The 26517-nt window shown below is 31.3% G+C and overlaps 1 protein-coding gene across 1 annotated transcript; it reads right to left on the bottom strand.

Moving 5' to 3' along the window:
- Positions 1 to 22: 22 nt before the first annotated feature.
- Positions 23 to 23180, bottom strand: LOC126742934 (protein inturned). The gene is made up of 13 exons (XM_050449816.1): positions 22802 to 23180; positions 17057 to 17283; positions 16819 to 17001; positions 16597 to 16730; positions 16342 to 16519; positions 15913 to 16279; positions 11639 to 11846; positions 11309 to 11587; positions 5883 to 6102; positions 5550 to 5830; positions 2941 to 3210; positions 320 to 468; positions 23 to 241 (listed from the first exon to the last, which is right to left on the bottom strand). The coding sequence occupies exons 1-13, from the start codon at positions 22924 to 22926 to the stop codon at positions 130 to 132; spliced, it is 2733 nt and encodes a 910-aa protein (XP_050305773.1). The 5' UTR covers positions 22927 to 23180; the 3' UTR covers positions 23 to 129.
- Between the last annotated feature and the right edge of the window lie 3337 nt (positions 23181 to 26517).

Raw genomic sequence — 26517 nt, 5'->3', positions numbered from 1 at the left:
TTATTTATACCAAAAGAGTTAATAAAAGTTGCAAATTTTTTTGTTTTTTATTAGTTTCATTGAAAAAAATATAAAAATCGTCTATAAAAATTGGATGGAATATGTGAATTTTGTAATCACAGATAAAATCTATAAGATACTATTAAGGTTAATCTTAAAAGCTAATTCAACTAAATTCTGTGGCACCGCGTCTTGGTAGCAAATATATAGTTCTTTTGGATGAGGCGTGTGAAAAAGTCGTCTGAAAAAAATCATTAAAATTAATCATCTGGAGATAAAGAAAATTCTTAGTAATATGGTTTAACTCAATTTTACGTACCCAACAACCCAGTAACTGGTCCTAGCCCTTTTGTTATCAGCATCCTTAAGTCCATCACTAAACGGGCATTCAAATAACATTCCATATTCCTTAATAGCAATTAAACTTTTGTTTATTAAAGATTTCCCGATATCTTGGGTAGGTAAACTCTAAAAATAATATTTTCTCATTTCTACAATCGATGCAGCAATACTATCGATCATTAACTTTCATGACATTTTACTTTTTAAATCTCAGCAGGATTCTTCTCATAGTTCAGATGACTTAAGAATTATAAAATAATAAGAATTATTATTAATGACCTAAGAATAATACGCGACCATCTAAATGCTGGAAGAGTTAAATAAGCAGTATAAAAACTTCGATTTTAATACAAAAAATATATATAATCGAAAAAATTGTGGAATATTATAAATAAAACCAGAAATGTTGGTAACTGATTAAATTCCCTCAGTTTTAACGTCAGACACTTTCAACGAATTTTTCCAAACCAACATAGCACAAAATTTTCTTTGCAAATTACCAAAGTCTACCATTAACCCTTTAGATAATCTTAAAAATATCGCTCCCCCTACTGAATCATTCTCTTTCATAATTTTATTTAATGAAATGAGGAATGTATTTAATGGTCATAAAAATAAATCTAGTCGTGACATCTTTGGTTTCAGTTTAAATCTTTTTAAAAACAACTAAAAATCTTATAATAGTAACACTAATCAAACTGGCCAATTTGTGCTTCTCAAAGAGGGTTTTTCCCTGATATCGTAAAAAAAGCTCTGGTAATACCAATATTTAAGAAAGGCCACAAAGACGTTATCTCAAACTATCTGTGCGTAGGTTTTTCCTGGCCCAATCACTTGTAGCGCTCTCCTATGTAAGGAGAGACCTTACTTACAAATTTAAGGTTTTAAGAAGAACTGCTCCACCATGGGGGCCGATTACTGGTTCACTCAACCGCCTTTCAATTTCTGCAGCGGTTTTTTTTGTTGTAAAGTTAATTTAATTCAAGAGAAAACAACAAAGTTCAATTTTGATTTGCTGCGAGCGTGTCTTCCATCTTACAACTGAACGGAGACGATACCGCGAGACGGCTCAAAGGCGACTCGCTGAGAGGTGACGAGCGACTGCCACAAAGACGCCGCGCGGGTGGCGGTTATTTATAGAACATCAAAAGGCCGTTAGCAGCATGGTGCAAAGGCGACGTTGCCGCGGATTAACTTATTTTAAATTGTGTTGAATTTATAGTTTTTATCCGTTGTAGAATTACAACATATTGTAGAATTACAACACTATCGACCAATTCAAGCTTGCTTCCGGTTGACTCTAAGATAGTAGAAAAGTGCGTTGCCCTGAGACTTGGGGCACTTTTGGAGAAAAGTGGATGCCTTACAAGTTTGGCTTCAGAAAAAATAAAAATTAAATTTTTGGGTATTGTGGATTTTGTCAACAGAATATTGGACTCACTGTGGACTGCACAGTGAGTCCCTGTAATATACTGTGCAGTCCTTTTTTGTGATCTTAGCAAAGAGTTTGATTGAATGAACCATGAGCTCTTGATCAATAAACTTAAAAACTACAATGTCAATCCTGTTGCTGTTTCTCTTTTAAATTCTTGCTTAGAAAAAAGGTCACATGTAGTCAAGATAGCACCACTCAGGAGAAGGAAGTGCGGAGGGAGTCCCACAAGGTTCAGTTTTGACTCCTCTAGGTATTTTTTATTTTATTCAAGAATAACCTGCCCTTCTCTAACATAGAAGCTGCTTTACTTTATTCCAAGACGAAACTACCCTTTTTGCTGATGAAATGTGACTCCCTAAATGATGCACTCTTGATTCTAGAGGATGCTGGGTGTGAAATTTTTGAATCATCTACCAGAAGGTATCAGAGATATGCCTCTAGGCATATGTAAGAATACTATTAAAAGCATTTTAGTCTCTGGTGCCTATGGTACTGATGAGTTTTAGAATTACAACTGTACATTCATTATTAGCGCTCATTTTAACCCCTGACTAAACTTTTTTTCTACCCATTTTAAAAATCCATAAAACATTAATAACTTTTTATGACTAAACATTTAAAAGATACACTAAACTTGTTTGTGCTTGATTAAAAATTTCGAATTCGGTTTCTATATTTTTTATTAAGGAGAACAGCAATAGAAAAACTATAATAGCTTCGAAGATTTGGCTAAAAGACAGAATTATAAGAAACTAATATTCAAGTAATAATTCTTGTAGTAACATGTTTTACAATTTCTTTACTTTTACCAACACAAATAATTGTAAATCTGCCCTAGGTAATATTTTCATACATTTAGCCAAAAACCTTTTATTAAGTATAACATGACCTGAACCATTTTGGTACATTCCTATCTATATACTATAAATCGAATAAAAGGTTACTTTTTTATTTCGACTTTAAATATAAATATATAAGAGAAGTATTCACTATTAAGTAGCGTAAGAATGGATTATTACTCGTATAGAACCTCTTAATGTAAAAGGTTGACTTATTTATAAAACCACTTAAATGACCATCAATTTACGTGTTTAGTATAAAAAAATTAGCAGCTATTTTAAGTTCTTTAAAATACTTACATTAGGTTTGTCATAAAATCTTACCTTAAATTTTAAAGTACTCTTAAAAACATCATGAATACTTTGACAGCACCGCCGGAAATTGTTTAAAATCAGCTGATATGTCGGGGACTTTTGATTGAATTCCACCGGAGTCACTAACATCCCTTCTGTGGCGTCTATATGGACAAAATGATATAAAACGTTATATCTGCCTGAAGTTAATTGACTGGGAGAATATTCTCCTAAGTCGGAAAGAAGAGATTGCCTTATTTCCGTTAAGTCAAAACTGCTTGTACTAATTTGACTGCCATCCTAAACAAAAAAGTAAAAACAATAATAGTAAATTTCTTTTATTACTAATGCATTTACATTAACGTATATGATCTAAGAAAAAAAAAATAGGACAATTAATTTAATGTATTATTATAATTCAACCCAATAATTTAACATGACTTTACGTAACAAATGTTATACCTATCAACTAGTTTGAAAGATACAAGTGTTTAAAATGTAAACATTTATTAACAATTAAAATATGGAAACAGATGGAAAGGAACCTTCTTGAATCGTTGTTTAACAATGTACTAATTTGTCATGCATAATTGTAGTGTCTTAAATTTTTAACATCATAATTTTAAATTAAAAATCATTTTTCCTTAGTATCTTTTGTTTTCATTCGTACAAATTGTTGTTCACAGTTGTTTTTCTTCTTTTTACCAATTTAAATGTTTTAATTGTTAATGTAATTTTTTTTATTTTATGGAATAGCATTGTAACTCTAACTTCAAGTATCTCTAACCCCTACACTGTTCTATAGAATAAACTGCAGGACCCTGTACCAATTTTATAGAAAATGGATTGCGGTCAAATTTGATGAATTTTTAATATACTACGTGTCTCGGCGTCCTTAACGTGTCTGTCTCTATGGACACAGAACCCAAAAATGTATGGGATCTGAATAAACCTACTTAAACCTAGAAACCACCCCTAGCGAACAACAAGCAAACTAACCCACCTGACCCTGCACAGCGCATCGCTTATTTTTCCTAAAATACTCAATCTTTAAGCACAAGCTAGTTACATAGAAGTTGGAATAAAAAACTCGATATATTCTCTCATCACTAGCTTGTAATTTATTTCCTTATAATAATATCGAAAAGAGTAAATGTTTGTTCTATCAATATAAATGGTGTTTTTTTTAATATTGCGACAAAATTCAGAGGTGTATTTCTTGGACGAAATCAAGCATCAAGTTCCTATGAACAGCAACATATGTCCTAAAGGTCTTAGATTTTACACTACAGGGTGGATATAAGAAATATTAAGGATTTCAAAAGGATTTAGGCTATTTGAAATTTGGAAGAATCTCTATTTTAAAATTAATTAGGATAATTTTTCTGTAATTGAAATAAATTATTTATTTTGGTTGACTCACAGTTATATTTAATAATAATAACCATACGTAGAAAATAATTTAAGATGTAGGTTTGTGAACTGTCTATAAGTTTTATGCACTGATAAGTTTTTTGGAGCTTAAGTGCTTTAGATTTTTAAGTTTTTGTTGTATATTTTGTTAAATTAAAGAAAGGCATTTTTATTTGATTAGATACTCTTAAAAAATCAGCCTTTTTAAGGGCTACATGAGATATAAAATCTGATCACGCAACCTAATGCTGACACTACTTTTTAAAACTGTGTATCTTGGAAAGTTAAAAAATAAGCAACTATTCCTAGGGCCAGGTGGGTTAGCATGCTTGATTCATGGTTTTTGATTAATGTTTGATTAGCCGTCCAATTTTGGGTTCTGTACCTAGACATTTGTTCTGGACGACAAAATACGTAACATATCAAAAAATCAGCCAGTTTGGCCCTATTAATTTTGCATGAGATTGGTACGGATTCCTTTCCAATCAAAAAAACGATCAATAATTTACACAGGTTACCCTTTTAAAACGCCTCATAATATTGCAAATATAGTAAATATTTATTTTATTCTAACAATATGAAATTAAAAAAGTGTAACAATACACGAGCAAATCCCGTAAATCACCTTAAATTAATTGATGTGAGATGACGACACAAGCTGCTAAAAAAGTAATTTGAAAAAAATCGACAGCGAAATAAAACTTAAAGCAAAATAAATCATCTGATCTGGAAGCTTCATATTTTCAAATAACAGGTAAAAAATAAAACCTATGAAAATACCTTTACAATCTGGTCAAGAATTTGACAGAACATATGTTCAACGTTCCAAAATTAAACAAGACAAATAGGTAGACAACTTTAGAAAAGTGTCGTGTTTTATTGTTTAATTTAGAAACAAAAAAACTGTTACCTATAGATCCACATAGAAGCCATTAGCCTATGACAATACCACTATGTTATTAATATTTGTGTCCTTAGGAGCGTATGAATATCGTCATCTATTTACAATATACATTTTCGTTTTTTGTTGTTTCAAGCGGTGCAATGTTTTTTATTTTATAATAACAGATTTAGGTAAGTTTTCCAAAAATTTCCAAAAGATATAAGAAATGTTGGGTCCTAAACAGCGTAATCATAAAATTTATCTCTTGTCAGCATGCTCAATTAAATTTTACAATAATAATTAAATTATTTTTTATTAACAAGCAACAAGGGCGTCCACTTACTGCGTAATCATCAAAATCCGAATCTTCATCGTTGGAATCGCTTTTAACCCTCTTATTTCGACTAGAAGATTCATCGCTAATTTCACTCATAGACTCATTATAGCTCTGATTCTCAGAACCTTCTGAGTAAGCATCGTACGCATCATCCTGCACCGGATTAAAAACGTTTTGCTCAGAGCTCCGCCTTTTTAAAATCGATGTTACTTCATTCTTTTTGGGGTTCGAGGTTGACTCTTTGTTCGACGCTTGAGGGGCGTTTAGTTTTGAAAACCCTAGAGAACCTGAAACCCTATTATGATAGTAAACAAATATAGAAGGAATTCTAATCATTACCAATAAAGTCGCTTTTCTTTCCTTTTAATACTGGTAATGGAGTAGCTATCTGAAATCCTCCATTGGAGGCCAGAAATCGTTCCGCTACTATACTTAAACCTAGTTCTTGAACATGCGCTAAAGTAGCCTGGGCTTCTTCCACATAAAATGCATCTGGTCCCATGTTTTCTTCGGGAGGTTCTGTAGCACCTCCAGCTTCCATGATTACTGCTAAGAAATCCTAGAAATATCATCTGATATAATAGAAATACACCGAAGTTAGTGTTCTATCATTAATTTGTTTTGAATTCGCATGCCTAACTTCAGAAATAATTTCTCAAGGTATACAGGGTGTTACCTAATGGTATGTTATAATTTGATGGAGGCATTTCTGGACCGATTTCCCCGAGGAAGTCGAAACATGGGTCTTAAAATGCCTGGTTTTGAAGAAATAATAATAAGGAATAATAGTCTGTTTTAAAATAAGATGTCAAAAATGGCAATAGACGTCAATGTGATAAGGTTTACAACAACAACACAACAATCTCAACGAGTACAGCAAACTTCATTTATGTTAACAATTTCAATATTTTGTTTCTGTAAATGACAAAAGTTAAAGAAGCTCATAGCGGCGATTGTACAAATTGATAGTTTACTCAGCACCTGACAAAATAAACATGCATTATAAATATCATTAGACGCATATTCTTAATTAAAAAAATACCCTTTTCTGATTTTGCAATGTCGGTAAAATTAGTAAAATAATATGAAATATAATCCGAAAAAAATAATTTTAAAATCGATTACCTTAAGAAACAAAAAGTAAAAAAACAGCGTTCCTGCAGATGTAATTTTAAGATTTTTCAAAGCATGATTAAACAATATCTGCCCTTACTTACTGTATAAGTCGTTTAAGTAAGCCGACGGATTTTAAGAAACTAGAATTCTTTTTTCCTGATAAAAGAACAAACTAATCTCGATAACTTCAACATTAACAAAGTAAAAAAACTCCACTGCTGTGGATTAAATTTTAGTATTTTTTAAAAGATGAGTATTCAATTTCTACCCTACCCTGGTTTGAGTTGAACTCGACATATTTTAAAAAACAAGAAATATTTTCTTCTGATAAAAATCACATTAATTTCGATATATTTAACATGTAAAAGACACCTTTGCTGTAGGTACAGGGTGGGGCAAAAGTCGCGAAGGGATTTGAAAAATTAATAACTTTTTTATATTTATTTTGTTTTCTTTTTTTCTTCTTATTGACATTAATTAAGAAGCGATATTTATATATTTTTATTATTTTGAATATCATCATTCAATAATTCAAACTCAAAGAGCATATCATCGTCTTTTCAATTTGCTGAATTCCCCCTCTGAGTCGATTATTCGACGTTTAGTGGCATGATTTCAGCAATAAGGCACAGTTATGGATCTTCCACGAAGCGGATGGCCCCGTTCCGCAAGAAATTAAAAAAAAAATCGCACACGTTCAGGAGTGTTGAGGAGAGTTTGGAAAACTTAACCCGAATACGTTCTGCTGAGCTGCAGATGTCTCGGAGGTCTTTACGCAGAATATTAAGAGGAAATTTACATGTTTTCATAACTTGCATTCCTGCACAAAGTGCGGCTATTGCAAGAACTAAAACCACTGGATTTCCAACAACGGAATTGCATGCAGTTCGCTTGCAAAGAATGGCTAGAGAAGATAATGAATGTATTCATTATCTGATCATGAGCGATGCAGCCTATTTTCATATGAGTTTTGTAAATAAGCAGAACTGTAGAACATGTGGTACTGAGGACCCAAGGCTGGTTCATCAAAGGCAATTACATCCGCTTAAATGTACATGTTCATGGAAAATGCTCTTGCAAGAGCTGCATTTTGCGAGGCTGAAAATGGCGGTCATTTGCGTGATGTAATCTTTCACATTTGAATTGTACAAAACCCTTAAACCTTACACAGTTCTCACATACAAACATAAATTTTATACATTTATTATTTTTCTCTAATGGTTTGGTTGATCAAATTGGCTACTAAAATCACAAGCTTAAGAATAATGATAATGAATTCATGGTTACTAAATTTTTTAGTAGTAGGTTTAAAGGCATTAACATTTAATTTCTTCTTCTTATATCAAAAAAAATAACGGATCTTTGGTCAAAATTTTGGTGGTTGACTGAACTCGGAAACAGTTTAGTAAGGTTTTAATTGTATACCGGGTGACATAGGAAAAATGGAACACTAAATAACTTTTTTACTTTTCAAGATAAACAAATAAAAATTAATATATCGACAGAATAGTTATAAGAGCATCTTTTAACATGTTCTGTTATTTTTCGTCACTTCCGGTTTAATTGGAAGTGACACTAACTTTTTCATTTTAAATGGGACATTTGGTATATTATTACGTATTTTGATAGAAAATAATATTCTGAAAATAATGATGCTACATTTTTGTTTTATAATCATAAAAAAAAATTAATTTTGAAAAAGGGTTGAAAGTTTTAATTTTCAATCAAGTAATCACAGAAAAATTATATTCATTGTGTTTTATTACTTGAATCTTTTACACGCCTATTTAAAATTTTCACGTTATGATGAACAACCACTTTTGAAATGCAGTTTTCAGAAATTTTAAATATTAGTAAACACTAAAATTCCTTCAAAAAACTGCGCCAAATTTATTTGAATGACAAATAATAATTGCACTTGACAAGATATTTATATTTTTATATTGATATAATATTATGTCAATTGAAAAATAATTGAAGAACGCATCAAAACAAGCCTTCTGTGCAATTTCTATTAATTAAATGCATTTATTTATATGACTTATTTTTTTTCTTCTCATGGACTTATTTATCAACCCATTCAAAAAATAATGATATCAAATTAATAGGAAAAAAATAACTTATTTCAAAAGTGGTTGTTCTGAATAACGGGCTATTAAAAAAATAAAGTAAATGCCAAAATTACTGGTTTGGATATTTTTAATAGGCGTGTAAAAGATTTAAGTCATAAAATGCAATGAAAACTATTTTGCCGTGATAACTTGATTAAAAGTCAAAACTTTCAACGCATTTATGGCACCCTATTTTAAATAAATTGATTTTTTCTATAAGTATAAAACAAAAAGTAGCGAATGTAGTATCATTGTTCTCAGAATATTATTTCCTATCGAAATACGTAATAATATACCAAGTATCTCATTTAAAATAAGAAAGTTGCTGTCACTTCCGGTTAAACTGGAAGTGACGAAAAACAATTAAATATGTCAAAGCCAAACCAACATACCAAATTTCATTAGTTTATCTTGAAAAGTAAAAAAGTTATTAAGTGTTCCCTTTTTCCTGTGTCATCCGGTATATTTCTTTAACTATTTTTTATCTGTATTTTTTTATTTTCAGGGAACATATTTACATATCAATTCGATTACTATAAATTCAACAAAGATGTTAAAAAAGGATGTTTTGTTAGACTTTATAAGTCTATCAAAATCTCACCTTATGGATGATGAAATCAAGTGAAGCGGTTGTGTATGCTGTAGAAAAGAGATTCTAGTCTATTTTCAGATATGAAGACAATTTTGAACTTAGCAGACGATACACAAAACAAGAAAAATGTAATGTTTGACGATCCTATACAGGTTGGGAAATTGAAGATTACGGATTACGCAATGTCCAAAATAATGGCAACGCCGCTTCTTCTCGTCGATGAACGGCCGCCTCCGGTCCTCTGATAGGTATTTGCTGTTTAAATTTTTTACAGAATAACAATATCGCCATGCCTCATTTTGCTGTGTGACTGCACGATGCACTGTTGAATTTTAAAGCGCTATTATTTTTTTCTCAAGTTCTGAAATACTTCAAATTATTAAAGGGTTTTAAGGAGACAATTCGACAGTACAATGTAGAGATTTGTTTTCAATTGCAATTAAAAAATAAACCGATTCCTTGTGAAAAACAATTTTAAATAACGAAAAAATATAAAAATTTTATTAATAAAATTTTTATTTATTGTTGTTTTTATTCCCGATAAAGGGTAGTTTTTTTTTGAGTTTTATTTGTTGAACGTATATGTTTCTTGTAATGTTCTGTATCTGATGATGGCTGTTTACACAGCCGAAATGCATAATACATTTAACTAAATGACTTACATGCATTTTTCTTGGAGACAAAGACTTCCCCATTTTGTAATCTTTAACAAATACTTTTCCTAACCCCCTTATTAGTGGGACTGGCCATATTAAATGGCCTCCTAGACCTCCAGATTTGTTTCGAAATTACTTTTATTTTTGGGGTTATCTTAGAGAGGCCATTTACAAACGCAAGTAGCCCAAGAAATTTATAAAAATTTGGCCAATTTTATGAGAAACTCTGTTGGAAGTAAAAAATGGCTTTTATGATAGGTTAACTTATTGATTAGCCAAAGAAGGAGATGTGTTTAAGCCTTTTATTTAACCAACTATTTCATATTAATATTTTTGGTTAGTTTTAATTTTATCTTTGTATGGTGTTTAAATTTTTCTACTTTTATCAGAGTTTATATTTTATCTTTATTAGAATCACGCTTTGATCATTATAAAATAAAAAGCACAATAAACATTTTGAGGTTACGATTCATGTGGAATGTATACTGATGTATGTAAATCCTGCATCAGAAAAATATTTAAGAAAGACTTGAACTCGTAGACTGAAAGACTGAAGTCGTAGCAGGAGAGTAGTACGAAATGAGCATACAAAATGCATGCGTACACCTTGCCATCGATATAAATCGATTACAAGAGTGTTGTACATATTGCAACCTTTGTTTGGAAACAATATCCAAGGCCATACACAAAATTGCATTAATTTAAATGCGACAAAACAAGCCTCTAAGTCAAAAGATCCTTTGAAAAGGTTTCTTCAAGTCTATCCGCAGCTTATATTTGTTCTTATAATTTCTAAGACTTTGTAAATAGAAATAAAAAAAAATTAATAAAAATAAATAATCAAATTCAACGTAAATTTTATCTGATATACCAGGAAGGTCAAATCTGGGGTCATTCATTTTCTTATTTATACGTCTGATATTTTGGAGGCGTCTGGTATTCTGGAATCCAAGTTACTGTGATATATCTTTTTAAAGAGCATTCAATTTTCTTTAAAATTATACTTTTTGTTTTTTAAATTTGAGCTACAGGCTCAGAGATTGCCGAAAAGGTGAATTTAATATTAATGATTAGTACCTACATCACTTATTATACATTCTTACATTTTATTTTATTAGTTATAAATGTCAGCCGTTCATCTTCATACAATAGTAATGTTCCCGGACATTGTGAAGAATATCAGGTGTAATTTAATAGCATTCATTAGTAGTGGTGCGACATAAATGTCAAATGCACGTTTTCTTTTAACTTTAACAACATAAATGAAACCCCAAGAATTTAATTTTATACCTTTCCTGTTCCCACTAATAGCAAATATCGTCTTCCTTCTGGCATTGGATCATTTTCCAAACTAACGGGACGACAAGACCGTGGAAACACCTCTCTCCAAAGCACCAAAGATTTAACAGGTTCGGTTTTTGCCAAATGCACTATTCCTTGATACCTACAGAAATTGAAGACGTCGACCAAATCGTCTGGAGTCATGTGAGAGTGTAGAAGATATCCAGAGTGAAACAAAGCGCTCCCAAGTATGGTGAAAAGCCGCTGACAATCCAGCGGATCTTCATTCTAAAAATATTACGATTAATAACATTTAATATAATTGAAGTATTTTATTACCCATTCCCGATAATCACTAGCTTCCAACTCTGATAAAGCATCGTCAATTTGTGTAATGGCGTCATCGTGTAGCTTTAAAGTGGGCACTACAGGCATCACTTGCTCAAACAAACAATCGTTTGGATTATTATTATCTTGATCAAACTGATAGTCCATAAACTGATCTGTGGTGGCCCAGTCTGTATTGCACACTATCCTTGCAAAATATCTAGAAGGAAAATCGCATGTAAAAGTTAATTGGATCAAAATTTAAAATAACATTGATTAATTTGTTAGTTTGTATAGAGGGTATTTATAATTTCGCAATGAAATATGGGAGTCTCGCAATAAGAGCTACGAGGAAACAAAACGGAAAAATGTTATTTATTTTTTTATGTAAAGAAACATACTTTTAAGGTTATTTATAGCGTGCAATTTACCTATAATTCTATATCATGATACTTAACTAACCTCAAGTATTTTTAAACAAGAGTTTTAAATTGAATGTTTGCAACTTAAAATCTGAATAATATCTATTGACATAAAGTATTAAAAGATTGATTCACACTAACTTAAAAAAAATATATTGATATGAAATAAGACATACATATGGTAGAAATAAAAGTAAATACATGTATTGACATAGGGTCAAAATATTAATGTTTGTTTTAGCAACAAGGGTTTAATTATTGCCCATAAAAATTGCGTCTTGACTTGCAAAAAACATGAGACTAATATTGAACCAATCGATACAGATTTAAGTAATTCTGATAGGGATATATTCAACCTAGACCTTATCGCTTGGCATCAGTTAAGGGTGAAATTGCTCGATCTAAGGTGTCAAAATTATTATAAACCAATATTATTCAACCCAGCTGTTCTTCTAATGTCCATTACATGGGCGAAAAAGAAAGACGGGTCTGATAGAATGTGCTTGCGACTTTTGTGAGCTCAATCGAAATAGTATTCCAGACAAACATTCATTAGCATTAATTAAGAGTAGTGACCAAATTAATAGTGCTTTTTATTTTTCGACTCTTGACACGGCTTCAGGTTAGCAGTTCGAGCAGTTGGATTCATTAGTAGTTAAGATTAAGTTCATTCATTGAATATACACAGCGTGATACACCCAATTTACTCATCAAGCAGAGAAGACTCCAAAGCAAAAACGGCGGAGAAAAACGTCGACTCGCCCCCCATCGTCAGTGGGGGGCACAACCATCAACCATAGATCAACCAAAAGTGAAGACCATAAGAGAAAAAAAGCAGACAAGAGAGAGAGAGAGCGGGGTAAGACTTCGGACGACTCCTCTAAGTTCCTAAAACCCCAAACTAAATCCCGTACTGATCCCAGACTATCCAAAACCACTCCAAATACCGACCTGGGAGCTGGCAAACCGACACCCCAGAGCGCGGAAATTAGACAAAGTGAGGAAAGAGTACGCAAACTCGAGGAGAAATATCGGGAAAGAGATTTGCAAATTGAGAGAAATGCAAACGAGATGGACGAGATTAAACTTAAAAACTCTCAGATCATCGAGAGAGTAAAACTATTCGAACATAAGAACAAAATACAAACTATTTTGTGAAAAAAAAAATCAACATCGTAAAAGTGCAGAAAGACAGATTGGGATTAGCGCTCTTCCCCAAAACTCCTAACGACCACCGTGAACTAATGGGACTTCTCAAGGAGGAGAGAATGGAATTCCATTCCTTCTTCCTTGAAGAGGACAGGCAGCTGAACGTGATACTGAGAAGACTTGACCAAAACTTCAAGCTAGAAGAGGTCGAGGAGGAGCTGAGAGCGATGGGGTTTGAGCCGGAGGAACTAGGTTGGTTTAAAACCGGCTCAGGCCGACGAAGACCCACAGACCTCATCAGATTCCTCGTCCCTAAAGAGCAAGAGAATGTGTTTGAGATTGATAACATTTTAAACATTAGGGTCCGCGTCGAGCGCTTAAGGACTTAGACTATTGCAAACAGGAAGCAAATTAGGCAGTGTCATCGCTGCCACGGAGGAATATGGTCACGTCCTGAGCAATTGCAACGCAAAGCCGCGTTGCCACAAATGCAAGGGCGAACATTTCTACTCAGAATGTGTAAAAAAACAGAGCAACCCCGGCAGAATGTTGCAATTGCGGCGGTGACCACCCGGCGAATTACTGGCGCTGTCCAAAAAATCCTAATATTAAAAACATTAACAACCAAAAAAAAAAGGTTCGCTGAGACCTTGAGAACGACCGACACGGACTCTTATAACAGGAGGGCGGAGCCAAAGGATGGCAATACATCATCGCACATGAAACGTCCCGAGCTATCAATCAAAAACACAAATCTCCTAAATCTTTTAAGTTTGCCTGACGAGATCCTAGAAAAGAAAATTAACAACCTAATGGCAAAACTTGAGAAATTAAATTCCAACCCGGCGATCAAGCTATTGTTGGGAGTCGAGGTCTAGGTTCTCACAGTGTCCGTTCGTTTCTTTCCTAACGTGTTGAAATCCCAATTCCCATCCTTACTAACCACATAGAAATAAACCTCATACAAAACCTAATCCAACCGCCAAAAACCTAAAAACATCACCAAAAAGCACCGTAAAGGAACGGTTACGTTCACACCTCCGCACGACCTTTTCTTACTAGCCAAAAGTTCCGCAATCTGAGGGGGCGTGGTCTGCTCCACAGGCTCACGTCCAATAACATCACACCCAGACCTCATAAATACATGACACCAAACCTATCCCGACCAGTCGGTTCCTGTTCTCCGAGCAAGTCAAAAGTCCAAGCACCCAGATGCAACCCAGAATTATAAAAAGATGGCGCCTAATCTCGACGAAAGGATCAATCAAAAGACCGGCAAGAGCCATTCGTTGCTAGACCGGAATAATCGGTGCAAAGAACGAATGGCTTCAGGTTATTACCAAATACCAGTTACGTAAAAATAGTATTAAGAAAACGGCTGTTACAGCTCCAGATGGCCAATACGAGTTCTTGACTATACCATTTCGCCTTGCCAATGATCCTTCAATTTCTCAAAAGGTCTATTGATAATGTTCTTGGAGATCTACGAAACAAAGTTGCCGTTGTCTATATCGAGATATACTGATTATCTTTTGCTTCAATTTTTGAGGGGCTATATTGTTTGGAAATTGTTTTACCGGATTTGCGAAATGCCGGATTTTCATTTAATTTAAGTAAATGCAAATTTCCTAAAACTGAAGTTCAGTACCTAGGGTATCTGGTTTGAGGTGGTGAACTTCGCCCTAATATTGCTAAAATTTCTACGCTGAATAATCCCCTACACAAGTTCGTCAGTTTTTAGGTTTAGCTTCGTACTTTTGACAGTTTATACAAAGTTTTTCTAAAATTGCAGCTCGCTTGTATGCTCTCTGTGGTTGGCCAATCACCAAACTCCAGAGCAGACTTAAAATATCACGGGTTCAGGATTAAAATATCTTAATTCTGAACCCGTTCTTTTAATTTATTACTTCGAGATTCGAAGGCGCTATTTTAATGCAAAAAAAAATAAAAATTGCATGTGGTAGCGCATTTTAGCAAACCTACGTGGAATTAAGGTAACACTCATATGAACTGGAAACGTTAGCTGTTGTAAATGCCGTCAACCATTTTGGGCATTTTTTGTATGGAACATTTTTTACCGTTGTAACAGATTGTAATTTTTATAAATCTTCTAAAATAAACATATTTAAGTCGTGAGAGGTTTTTTTACTAAGATTGACATGCAGTATCGTAAAGGTAATTGCAGGAAACATGTTGACTTTTTCTCACGTAATCATTACCTATTTCTTATGGCAGCACATCTTTTGTTAAAAAGGTTCAAATTTTAGAGTTGCAAAAAAAATGGCTTTAAGTTGAACTTTAAAGAGATCATGAAATTACTTAATTAAGTACTAAGAAGAAATCTCATGAATTTCCTACTAATTTCTTAAAAACTTATGATAGTTGAAATAATATTTTGTTTATGAAAATAAACAAATGGTGAACTCAAATAAGTATTACCAGTCCTTAAATATTATACTCTTATATTTATTAAGGCTGAAGAATCCAAAAACAACTGTTTTTTCTTTGAGTTGGGTTTTAATTTTCTCCTGAAGATGCTAAAATCGTGAGCGAAACACGTGTCGAGAATAAAATAAATAGTTTTGATTAGTGGTAAAACTGTCTCGTGATTTGCATGTCACCCCAAAGGTTCCAACCATAGGACTACTTTGCCTTATTAAATCTTATAAATTTTTATGGTATTACTGCAATATTGATAATGATAAGAACTTTTACCTAAATAAATGTCTATCCATTTGTTCACAGCTGCGCCTCCAAGCAAAACAGCCGTCCACATTCTTGAAACTAAACTCCATAAAACGTATTAGCTCTGAGTTCATTAAAATAACTTCTTTTACACTAGCTCTTTCGTCAGGTAGTAAAAGCAATAGTAGATTTTTGTCGATTTTTGTGTACACAACATGAGCGAGTTTTCCTTTATAATAAATCGAACTGACTTTTGTCGACGAGTTTGTGATATCTTGGAGAAGATGGCTTAAAGTAATAAACATTCCTCTTGAGGTACATAAGATGTTTTTTTGTATTGGCTTAGGGTAGTAGTAGATCAGGTCTTCATTAGCTTTATTATTTTCATCAAGTTTATCTAAAATAACATTAACATTTTAAAAGCCTAAACATGTTGTTTTTTACTAAATAATTCTTTACCTATATTAATATAAGCCAATCCAACAGGATAATCACTCATTTTTTGAAGCACCAACTCATTTTCATCCACTTTTGAATTTAATAGATCTCTTACAAATGCAGATTCTAAATTTAGTTCATTTATCGGTGGATCTTTTGTTACTTCCGTGGCAGCGACCCTTTGCAGAGTTAATAGGACCTAGAATTATTAGCTGTTTAAAATTTTTCGCAACTGTAAAAATGTTTAATTCCTATCAAGGCGATTTTGTAATTTACCTCATTATGATTAATAAACTTTTGCAGAATGTCATCTAAATTATTAACATGAACGTCTATATTATTAATTGTCTTTAGCCAATCACCTATTTTAATATTTCTGTCGTGTTTGGCTTTGCTATCATATGAAAAACCTAAAATGTAATGTTAAAAAATCACTATTTGCATTATATAATTAATTAAGAACAAGGCAACAAATTTGATATTATATTTTTTTACTACCTGATATCATCACCCTGTGGCCATCGGATAATGTACCGACAATAACTCCTAGCAAAGATTCCGCCAATGATTTGTCACTAGATAGATTATATCGATTTTCACGGTCGATTTCCAAGGTTACTTCTTTTTCTTCCCCTTCCTGAAAATCTTGAAATTTTACTTTCTGAGTGTTTATTTCAACACCTGAAAAACACAAGATCTTAGAAATATCATATTTAAATTTGCGAGTTACTTTTACCTTCCTCAATGGGTTTTTGGTTCTTTTTTATTCTCTTACTTTCCCTCCTCCTCAACAGTCTTAAAAACTTTCCTCTGGTGCTTCTTCTAAGTTGTGTCTTAGAAAACGGTTCTGGCTCCTCACTGGTTTTACTTTGAAAACGATTATGGGTTACAAATGGATGGCAGTCAATATATAATAGTTCTCCAGTAAAGTCATCGACGTATGGTTCCCAATCAGGAATTATACTAAAAAATTATCACAATTTCATTTTTATATGTGCCATTAAGCAAAGAATTTTATACAGGCCGATAACAATTTGGTATTGTGAAAAATGTTTAAACTGGATCTGGTCAACATCAACAAATAATTTTCGTTTTAAGTTATTATAAAAATTATGTATTATTATGAATAAAACAATTATTACAATTTCTATGAGGTTCTAAAGAAAAATTTCCTAATAAAATACTATATTGATGAAAAATTATGATGATCGCTATTTTGTTTATTTTTGTAAAATATTGACAAATTCAAGTAACAAAAACTTGCCGAGGTATAGAACAACAATGTTGATTCTTTTAGGAAATATTTTAATAGATTATTAGGTTAAATCAACATCTGCAACTATACTTTTCACGAAAAAAAATAAATTTGTCACAGAGCTCTTTAATCAATCTGAAAGTTTCTTTTTCCCTTCCAAAATTTTACATTTACTCAACAATCAAACGTCAGACTATTCATAAATTGTACAAGTTGCTTTGTACATTTGCGGAATTAGTGCATAACGGATACTTGCAACACGCTTGTTGGCTATGAACAAGTACTTTAAATGATACTAAAAAAGTCAGTACCACTTTACAGTATTTTTAGTACTATTATTTAAGAGCTTATACAATGTAATTGACTTGAAGAGCTATATTTATTATATTAGTCGTTAACATCATTTTAAAAATCAAATAACTACTTCAGTGTACGTTTCTAGAAGTAAATAATTATTTATTATCTTTCTTACATTAAAATATTAGAAAACTTTTTGGCGCATTTACTTACATTTACAATGTTTTTTTTAAATAAAAAATCTACCTGAGTTGTACACAAAATTAATAAAAGCACTGCAACAGCAATAGGGCTTGCTGTTCTGCCTATCTAAATATTTACAACAGTAAACTAATATACAATGTATGTTTATTATCATATTCCATAAAACATTTTGGGGGGAATCTTGTAAGTATTTCAAGGTTGCGGACTAAGTTTCTCCAAAATCAATTTATAGAATACCTCCACATACCCACTCTACTAGGAAACACAAGAAAGGCCAATAAAGTATCTGCAACAGGTTATATATGTAAGCAATTCTCAAGAAATACTGAATCAAGTAATATATTGAATGCAATAAGCCCTTAGAATGTAAATTCTGAATATAATAAAAATGTAACTACGATACCAAGTTGATATAAAATGTACCCAACTCATTGAAATAATACTGATATGTATGTATCAAGCCATTACAACATATATTACCACAACACATTTGTGACATAACATCTTTTAATAAATTAACATCTCTAAAATTCAAACAATTTGAGGACAAATGGAAAACCAAACCAAATTTAGTTAATTTGAATCTGTATAAATTTATAATATAGAATATAATAAATATAAGAATATTATATTACTACTTCTAATACTATTAATTTTAATGGAAAAGTTAATTAACGGTTTTCCATTTATAAGTAGGTAATAAGAATATCATATCTATTTTTACTAGAAAATCCTAATAGTCTTCATTTCAATATTATTCATACATATCAAAACCTACTCATTACATATTCATACATATCAGCTTAAAATGCGTTAAAAATATAATATAGAAAACTAATGGCTAATCACATGAAGCTCACTATCACCATTAAAATCGCATCAAGAAAGGTATAAAAATTATCACTAATCAAAGGGTAATAATAATAATTAACCGTAAGCTATTTAAATGTATTTTCCTAATTTAATAACTATTTTAGCATTTTTAATATTTGCAGGTAAATTGGCGTATTCAATTAAACCCTTAAAAAATTGTGATTTCATTAAACATAAAAATTTCTTTTCACCTAACATAATTGCTCTGATATTTTTATAAAGTCATAAACAAATTCATTGAAATATTCTAATAACAAGCATTTCCTTACTTTAAAGATCAAAATCATGGATAAGTAAAATAAATGTTATTTTACTATAAATTTGTCACACATCTTTCTTTTCAATTTAAGACAATACCTTTTTCAAAGTCAAGATTTTCTTTTCATCAATTTCTATATTAAGCTATAGAACCTAGAGCTAGGCTATAGATTCATCTAAATTATTTCCACTAATAAAATTAATATCATTTATATAGAAAATGATCATAGTAAGACACTTAGGGACACTTCCTAAAAGGATGTCATAGTGTTATGTATTTTTGTTGAATCAGTATTTCTTAATATTGTGTACTACCACCTCCCTCCCTTAAAAGATTCAACAAACCAATGATCTGCCAGTTACGCAATAAAATTACTTAATCTCCAGCATCCACCTTGTTTTATCAACTTGGCCACTCTAAATTATAAAGCAGTCTCACTGGAGTGACCTTTTTTAAATCATAATTGGTTGCCCATAAACAATTTGTATATATTAAACCAATGCTATTAACAGTATTTTGCAAAAATTATGAACTAGTCACTGTCCTGGTAGGACATAGCTTTAAATTTTTTTAATGGTTCACATATTGTTGTCCTGTTAATTATTTTGAAATGTACCTTAAATGTAATAAACTTGATATTCAGTATAATCCAAGTTTTGAGTAGTGAGTATATTAAAGGAGATCATAAATATGTAATATGACTGTTGAGGAAAAAATAAGTATCTGCAACTTAAAGCTAAGGTGCTAGCAGTATTTCTTTATTTTGGTACTTTGAGGACTTGTTAGTACACTGTAGGATGCATTATACTTAACCTTTTTAATAAACATGTGGCAGCTCAGGTAACTAAAAGAAAGTGCAAACTTTCAAGGAATTTATTAAAATTAATGTAAATGGTTAACTGATTTAATGTAGTACTGTGGCTAAAAATATTAGAATACTCTTGAATATATCGGCACGTGAGAGTTTTGCGCAAACAGACTGCTTTTAAATAGTAAGAACCTCTGTAATTGTATCTCTGCTGATATGTTAAAAACAGCATACTTTGCCATTTTTCATTCCCATCGTTCACATGCAATTCTTGCCTGGGGCCATGCGGCAGAGGTAAGCAGGGTTTTTGGCTTACAAAGAAAGGCAGTAAAGAATGCGGAAAGAGTGATATCTGGTTTAGATTACAAGGATGATTGTTTATGTTAGTCTTGGTCTCTTGACTGTGCATTGTTTATATGTGCTGGAGTATCTCCTGCATATTAAACAGTGTGAGAATCAGTTTCAAGCTCACAGAGATGTCCATGACTACAACACTCGTGCAGGGAATAATTTGGTACCTGCCTATTAGCATCTGGGGAGGTAGCAGGATGGTCCAGGGAACTGGGTTATTAAGTTTTTTTAAGTATTACCAAATATCACTAAGATTTTAACCAAGGGATGAAGCATTATCTAATAAACAATGCATTCTATTCTTTTGTCAAGTATCTTAATTCAAGTTTTTAACACGTAAGTGCTATTATTTTTAATCATTTTGTTTCTGTCCGTTTAAATTCTTTTATTTTAGTATGCATCTTATGTGAAAAAAAATGTTTGTAATTTTTTTAACATACTCTTTTTAAGTAATTTATTTTTAATTAATATTATTTTATCTTCTTTGACATATTTAAACTGTATATGTAATAGCATGAATAAACTATTGAGTATTGAGTATATATGGAGCATATTGATCAATGTATAAAGCCTTCAGCAACATAAAGCTACTTTACAGTCAGAGGCAGCTTCTTAATAAAGATCTAAAAAGAGTTTTATGTGATAGTCTTGTGTTGTTTCATTTCACTTATTACGACATTGTATATGGTGCATGCACCTAGCAAATGATTTAAGATTTTGTGTTCAGTATCTTCAAAACTGTTGCGTATAATTTATAAATGAAATAAGAAAATTTTGATAGAGTGAAATGTCTGCAATAAACTGATTAAATATGACTGAAAGGAGGTTACTTTATAACCTCTTCCTCTTCAATAAAACTACCTTTAAAAAATGCCCTGATTATGTTTATCAGAAAATTAAGTTTAGATATTATATGAGATAAATTAAATAATATTGTAATATTAGTAGAAAGACTGAATGCCAAGACTTGGGAGTTTATTTGCAATCAAACCTAAAATTTAATAAGCACCAGGATATTATTAAGAAAAAGGAAATAGGGCACTGGGTTTTGTTTTTAAAAACTCAAGGTAGTTTAAAATAGATACTTTAATTAGACTGTTCAATGCAATAGTTCAACCTCACCTTGAGTATACAACTATAATAAGAAAAGGTTCATTGTAACAACATTGAAAAAATTCAGAAGTGATTTTTAAGATATCTCTATGTAAAACTATATAATAGGTATGTATCCTATATGTAATATGTATATATGGTGTCTTACAGAAGTATGTTGACTACTTTCAACACAAGTATTTTTAAGTCAAAGGAGAGAACCATTCTATTAGTTTTATATATAATATAGAGAACAACAAAAAACAGTAATCTGAATTTAGTTAACAGAATAGATTTTAATGTCCCCAAGGTAGCCCTTAGACATTAAGTTATTTAATGTGAATTTGGCTAGTCTATCACCCCTTAAAATCATGATAACTATTATGGGCAATAAAGTGATCCAACTCTGTGATATAGATATTTTTAATATAAATATTTTAACTCTTAGAGAAAAACTATTTAGTGTGGCATTAAATTAATTTTATAATCTGCTGTTATAGTCCTTATTATTATATTAAATCTTATTTTATTTTGGTATGTATCTTAGTACTGCCTTTATTGACCTGTAACTTTTCCCTATAGTTTAATTTTATTGTTTCTTTTTTATTAGGTTAGTTTGGTTTTGTTTAGTTAATTGGTAGGCACTACCTCATTGTAATTAAATTGTTAATGTGTTTTGATTGGAGTTTAAATAAATAAATGATATCCATGATTTCAACTTAGGAAATAAATATCTCATAACACCTCATTATAAAACTACTTTATTTAAGAAAAGTTTCATCTATTGCTTTAATTATTATGTAATAAAATTCATCCTGATTTGATATGTATTTCATCACCTTTATTCCAAAGAAAAATCAGTCACATTACTAATCTCTGTTTGCTGGGTTAGCCCAAGGGAACTTTCTACAGATTAACTGATTTATATTTTTATAAACTATATACATCCTTAGGGGAAATATTATATTTAAAAAAAGATGTTGAAATTTGGTAAGCAAAGGGGCACGCCTAGATAGTGTTATCTGTAGGATTAAAGCAATCAAATCAATTTTTTTTGCTAACTATTTAAGATATATTTTTTAAATCTTCAATAATTTTAATAAAGACAATATACTTATTATTATCTGCTTTAAGATTTAAGTTAAAACCTTATTATTGACACTACCTTGTAAACCCTAGCTAACAACTAAGCAAGCCCTAGCAAAACTGAAGTGTTTAACATTCCAAAGACTTTTTACATAATGAATTAATGTGACATAGTTCCATTATTTACATCTTCTAAATGCCTGGATGAACTTTTTTTGAAATATAGGAGTTTAATTTTTAAATGAAAAGCAATTACCTATCTGAATCCGAGTCTGAATAAGTACTATAACTGGACCTATCTGACCAGTCACCTTCGAGACTATCATCTTGTTCCTCTTCAGCCTGCTCCTCTTTAGATGTTAATAGTCTTTGAGATTCCATAATTGAACACAGACAGTAATTAAAAATTAAATTCTAATTCATTCAGACTTAATTATTAAACCCCTTTTGGTTTCTTTTGAAATTTAGTTAGAATATTAAGGAAATTTGCAATTATATATTGCCAAAAGCCTATTAGTAATCTTTGCCATGATGTTTGAATATTGAAACATGGCATGACATTTATTAAAACATTTCTTTAAAACAATTAAAATAATAATAAATTGGAAAAACAAATACAAACGGTACTTTCCCAATTTTCATGTTTGACATTGACAATGACATAATATATAACCTTGACCTTGATGGGTGATAGGTGATAGTAGTAAGGGGGAAATACATGAATAGAAGCGACGAAAGAAATATTTAATATTTTTTTCTTTACTAATTTTTGAGAAATTCTCTAATGAGCCTTCAACATTATTTATCTATAATTTTCTCTCTATATTATAGAAAATTCGTGCGAAATTCACGCGGTCAGAATAATGAATACACGCCTATTAATGGCGCCAAGGACATAGCTTGTTTTCCTTTAGTTTAAGCCTCGTGTCCACTTGCAAGTAACTTGTGACAGTATTTTACTAAATAATTTGCCAGAGAGTTTACACTTTATTTCAATTGCATAGTGTTAACGAACAAAGAACCAAGCTCCAAATTTTAAAGTTGAGATATTTAACGAAATAAGTTTATTGCACATAAAAAACTTATAAACAATTATGATGGTATTTTCCTAAAAGTAGAGGGTCTACGTATATAATGTAAACTATCTATAGTCAAATAAAGCTATATTTGTAAAAAAACTTTGAAAACTTAGATATTTTACGGATGGTTCACTACTACTATTATTATAATGCGATATTAAAAAGGGAACCAAACGCCTGGTTCCTTTGCAAAAACTTCCTATTCTGAAAAATTTGGTTTTTAAATCGCATGTTATTTAAAGGCCGTAAATATTTGAATCTTTATTATTAATCTTAAATAGGCTATTTCTGGATTTCTTTGATTAAATTTCTAAATGTACATGAAACATAGGATGGTTCCTTTTTTAAAAACGAGAAAATACATGAAAAGCATTTTTGAAAAATGGTAAAATAAAAATAATTCAAACCCTGAAATGATATGTAAAAAAAACATTATTGCGTTAAAAAAAAAATAGTCAAAATTATTATACAATAGCAGTATTGTTAGTCTTCTTGATATTCGAAATCTAAATCTGCATTGTATCCCTTAATATCGTCAATAATTTTTTCGCCAGCTATAAGCGACGTATAAAAACTCTGATCTGCCACTTATATCATTAAGTTTAGGCGTTGAAATTGGTTTGCCATTAGGATAAAGTATTGGCAATTGTAAACTAAATACTTCTTTCTGTTTACCCTTATGTTTTGGTTTAATATCTCCTATACAAAAGAATCTTGATCATGTCTGAATTTAAAAAATATACTATAAGGGCAGCTTTTATTAAGTTTTATTTCTCTGACATCAAGCCAGTTTATGTTTTCCCCAATAGTATCTTTTTTTCTATTAATAATATGTTTTTCTAATACTTCGGAAGAAATAAAATCATTCTTAGTCATTGTATAAGATTTTCCTTCTTTTGCCGATCGAATACCCAAATTATAAAGCCATAACTGGCGTTTATAAAACCTGATTTTTGTGGGATTCTTGGTAATGGCAAAGTTTTCTCCAGATCAAAAGAAATCGCGTGTACATGAACATTTTCTCTTGCCTCTTTAAAATCGTTATTCATTTTTTCTCTAGCCAGTTGGGCAGCTTTTAAATACCACTCAAGTTCTAGTTTTTTATCTGTATTGCCTGAAACCGATTGAGCACCTAGAATGTCGCACTTGTTGCATGTATCTTTCTTTAACTTCTTCCTGGTAATGTTAAACTGTGTGTAAAATATTTTTTTATAGCTGGATAGGCTTACCGGATTATTAACCTCTACTTTGTATAAGTTATACATCGTTTCTATAGTCATATCAATAGGAAGATATTCTCGGTCAGTTTGTTCACGCCTATAATGGGACTTATACTTAGGAATTTTCTTTATGTGGCTTACTACTGCTTCTATTTTATAAACATAATTTCTCGAAAATAACTTTTCGATCTTCCTGACTAATTTTATCGTAACACTTATCCAAATAATTGCAACGATAATCGACAAATTCTTTTTTTTCTACGCGTGACCCTCTTCTTGAAATATGTGGTAAGTTTAAATTTTTTAAAAACTTACGACTTTTATCTGTTTGTCCAGGGTGTTTTTCTTTGCGATCCTTTCTTGGTCTACCTTGTTTGTCTGGTAGATTATTCTGATTTTCTTGCTCTTCTTCTGAAGAGTTTGAGGTCGAACAAACAAAGTCAGGATCTCGATCATCTTCGACGTCATCCTCAAAATTTGCATACTCTTTCTCACCGACTACATATTTAAGTCGCGATGCTGAAGTGGAAGGTTTGTCTTGAAGAATCCTAAAGGATCTTGAAGAATCTTATTGTGGAAGGACGCCTTAACATCATCGTTTTCATCCTCAATATTTTCGTGTTCTTTCTCATCGACTACGTATCTAAGTAGTGATGCTGACGTAGAAGGATACTAAAATAATAAACATATATATCAAAAATTCCTTGGCTTGGTATATTTTCGGTCATACATAATGTTATTTATACTTACCTTAATATTATTATAAGAAATAGGCAATTCATTGCTATTAGATTCTTGATCACTGTTTGGCAAAAAAGGTTCTATTATGGCACAAATATCCTAAAAGACAGAGAAAAATAAAGTATTTTAAATAAATATTTTTATTTGTATTTTTCAGTAATGCCTAAACTCCTTTATTATTTAACTGAGTGATATCTAACATAAGCGAAGATCCTAAACAGCTAATTTTCTGGTCGTTATTTTCATTATTTAATTCATTTAATGTAGTAGAAAAAGCCTAAAAAGCATTATGTTAAATTAAAATATTTTAATAACATGTTTTAAATATATTTGATGACCGCATCATATAAAAAACATCTTATTATTAAGGATTGAAGATAATGTTATTATAAATCTTAAAAACATTTTTTTAAAAAGAACCAAACGACACCTAAACGAACCAACAGCCATATATATCAAATTCTCGGTTTTAAAGAAGGAACCACAGATATACACAGCTTTAGGTTATAAAGATAGAATAATGTTAAATCCTTTACTTACCTCCAAATTTTCTTGAGCTTCTAGCATTTCCAGCATCTGCAACATCTTTTTACCCGGAGACATAACTAGTTTTTTTATATTTCCTTAAAAAATTAACTAAAAAATATCATTAACCGGCACTGCATTAAACAATACTTGGTTCTTTCTTTTAAAATGGAATTTTAATGATGGCTGTCATTGTAAACGGAACTTTTGTCACTAGATGGCCGCAGTTGTATGATCGAGAGTGTTTAGTAATTAAACCTGTAAACATAGTATTTATTCACCCAATTGTCCAGAAAACTCGATTTTTGCCAAATGGCGCTTGGTTCCTTGTTCGTTAACACTATCCAATTATTCTTTGTAAATTTATTTGGGCAAGTTAGTTGGCAACAGCTGTTGCGGTTGTGATA

The sequence above is a fragment of the Anthonomus grandis genome, chromosome 12, assembly GCF_022605725.1.
Source record: "Anthonomus grandis grandis chromosome 12, icAntGran1.3, whole genome shotgun sequence".
NCBI classification, from domain to species: Eukaryota; Metazoa; Arthropoda; class Insecta; order Coleoptera; family Curculionidae; genus Anthonomus; species Anthonomus grandis.
This window is presented reverse-complemented; position numbering and strand designations above follow the sequence as displayed.

Bases quoted from the DNA above. Each gene is read 5' to 3' on its own strand.
- LOC126742934 (XM_050449816.1), bottom strand. From the start codon at position 22,926: ATGGAATCTCAAAGACTATTAACATCTAAAGAGGAGCAGGCTGAAGAG. The intron at 16,731-16,818 runs GTAGTAAAAAAA...ATTACATTTTAG, and splicing joins CCACAGGGTGATGATATCAG to GTTTTTCATATGATAGCAAA. The intron at 16,280-16,341 runs GTAAAGAATTAT...ATGTTATTTTAG, and splicing joins ATTGGCTTATATTAATATAG to ATAAACTTGATGAAAATAAT.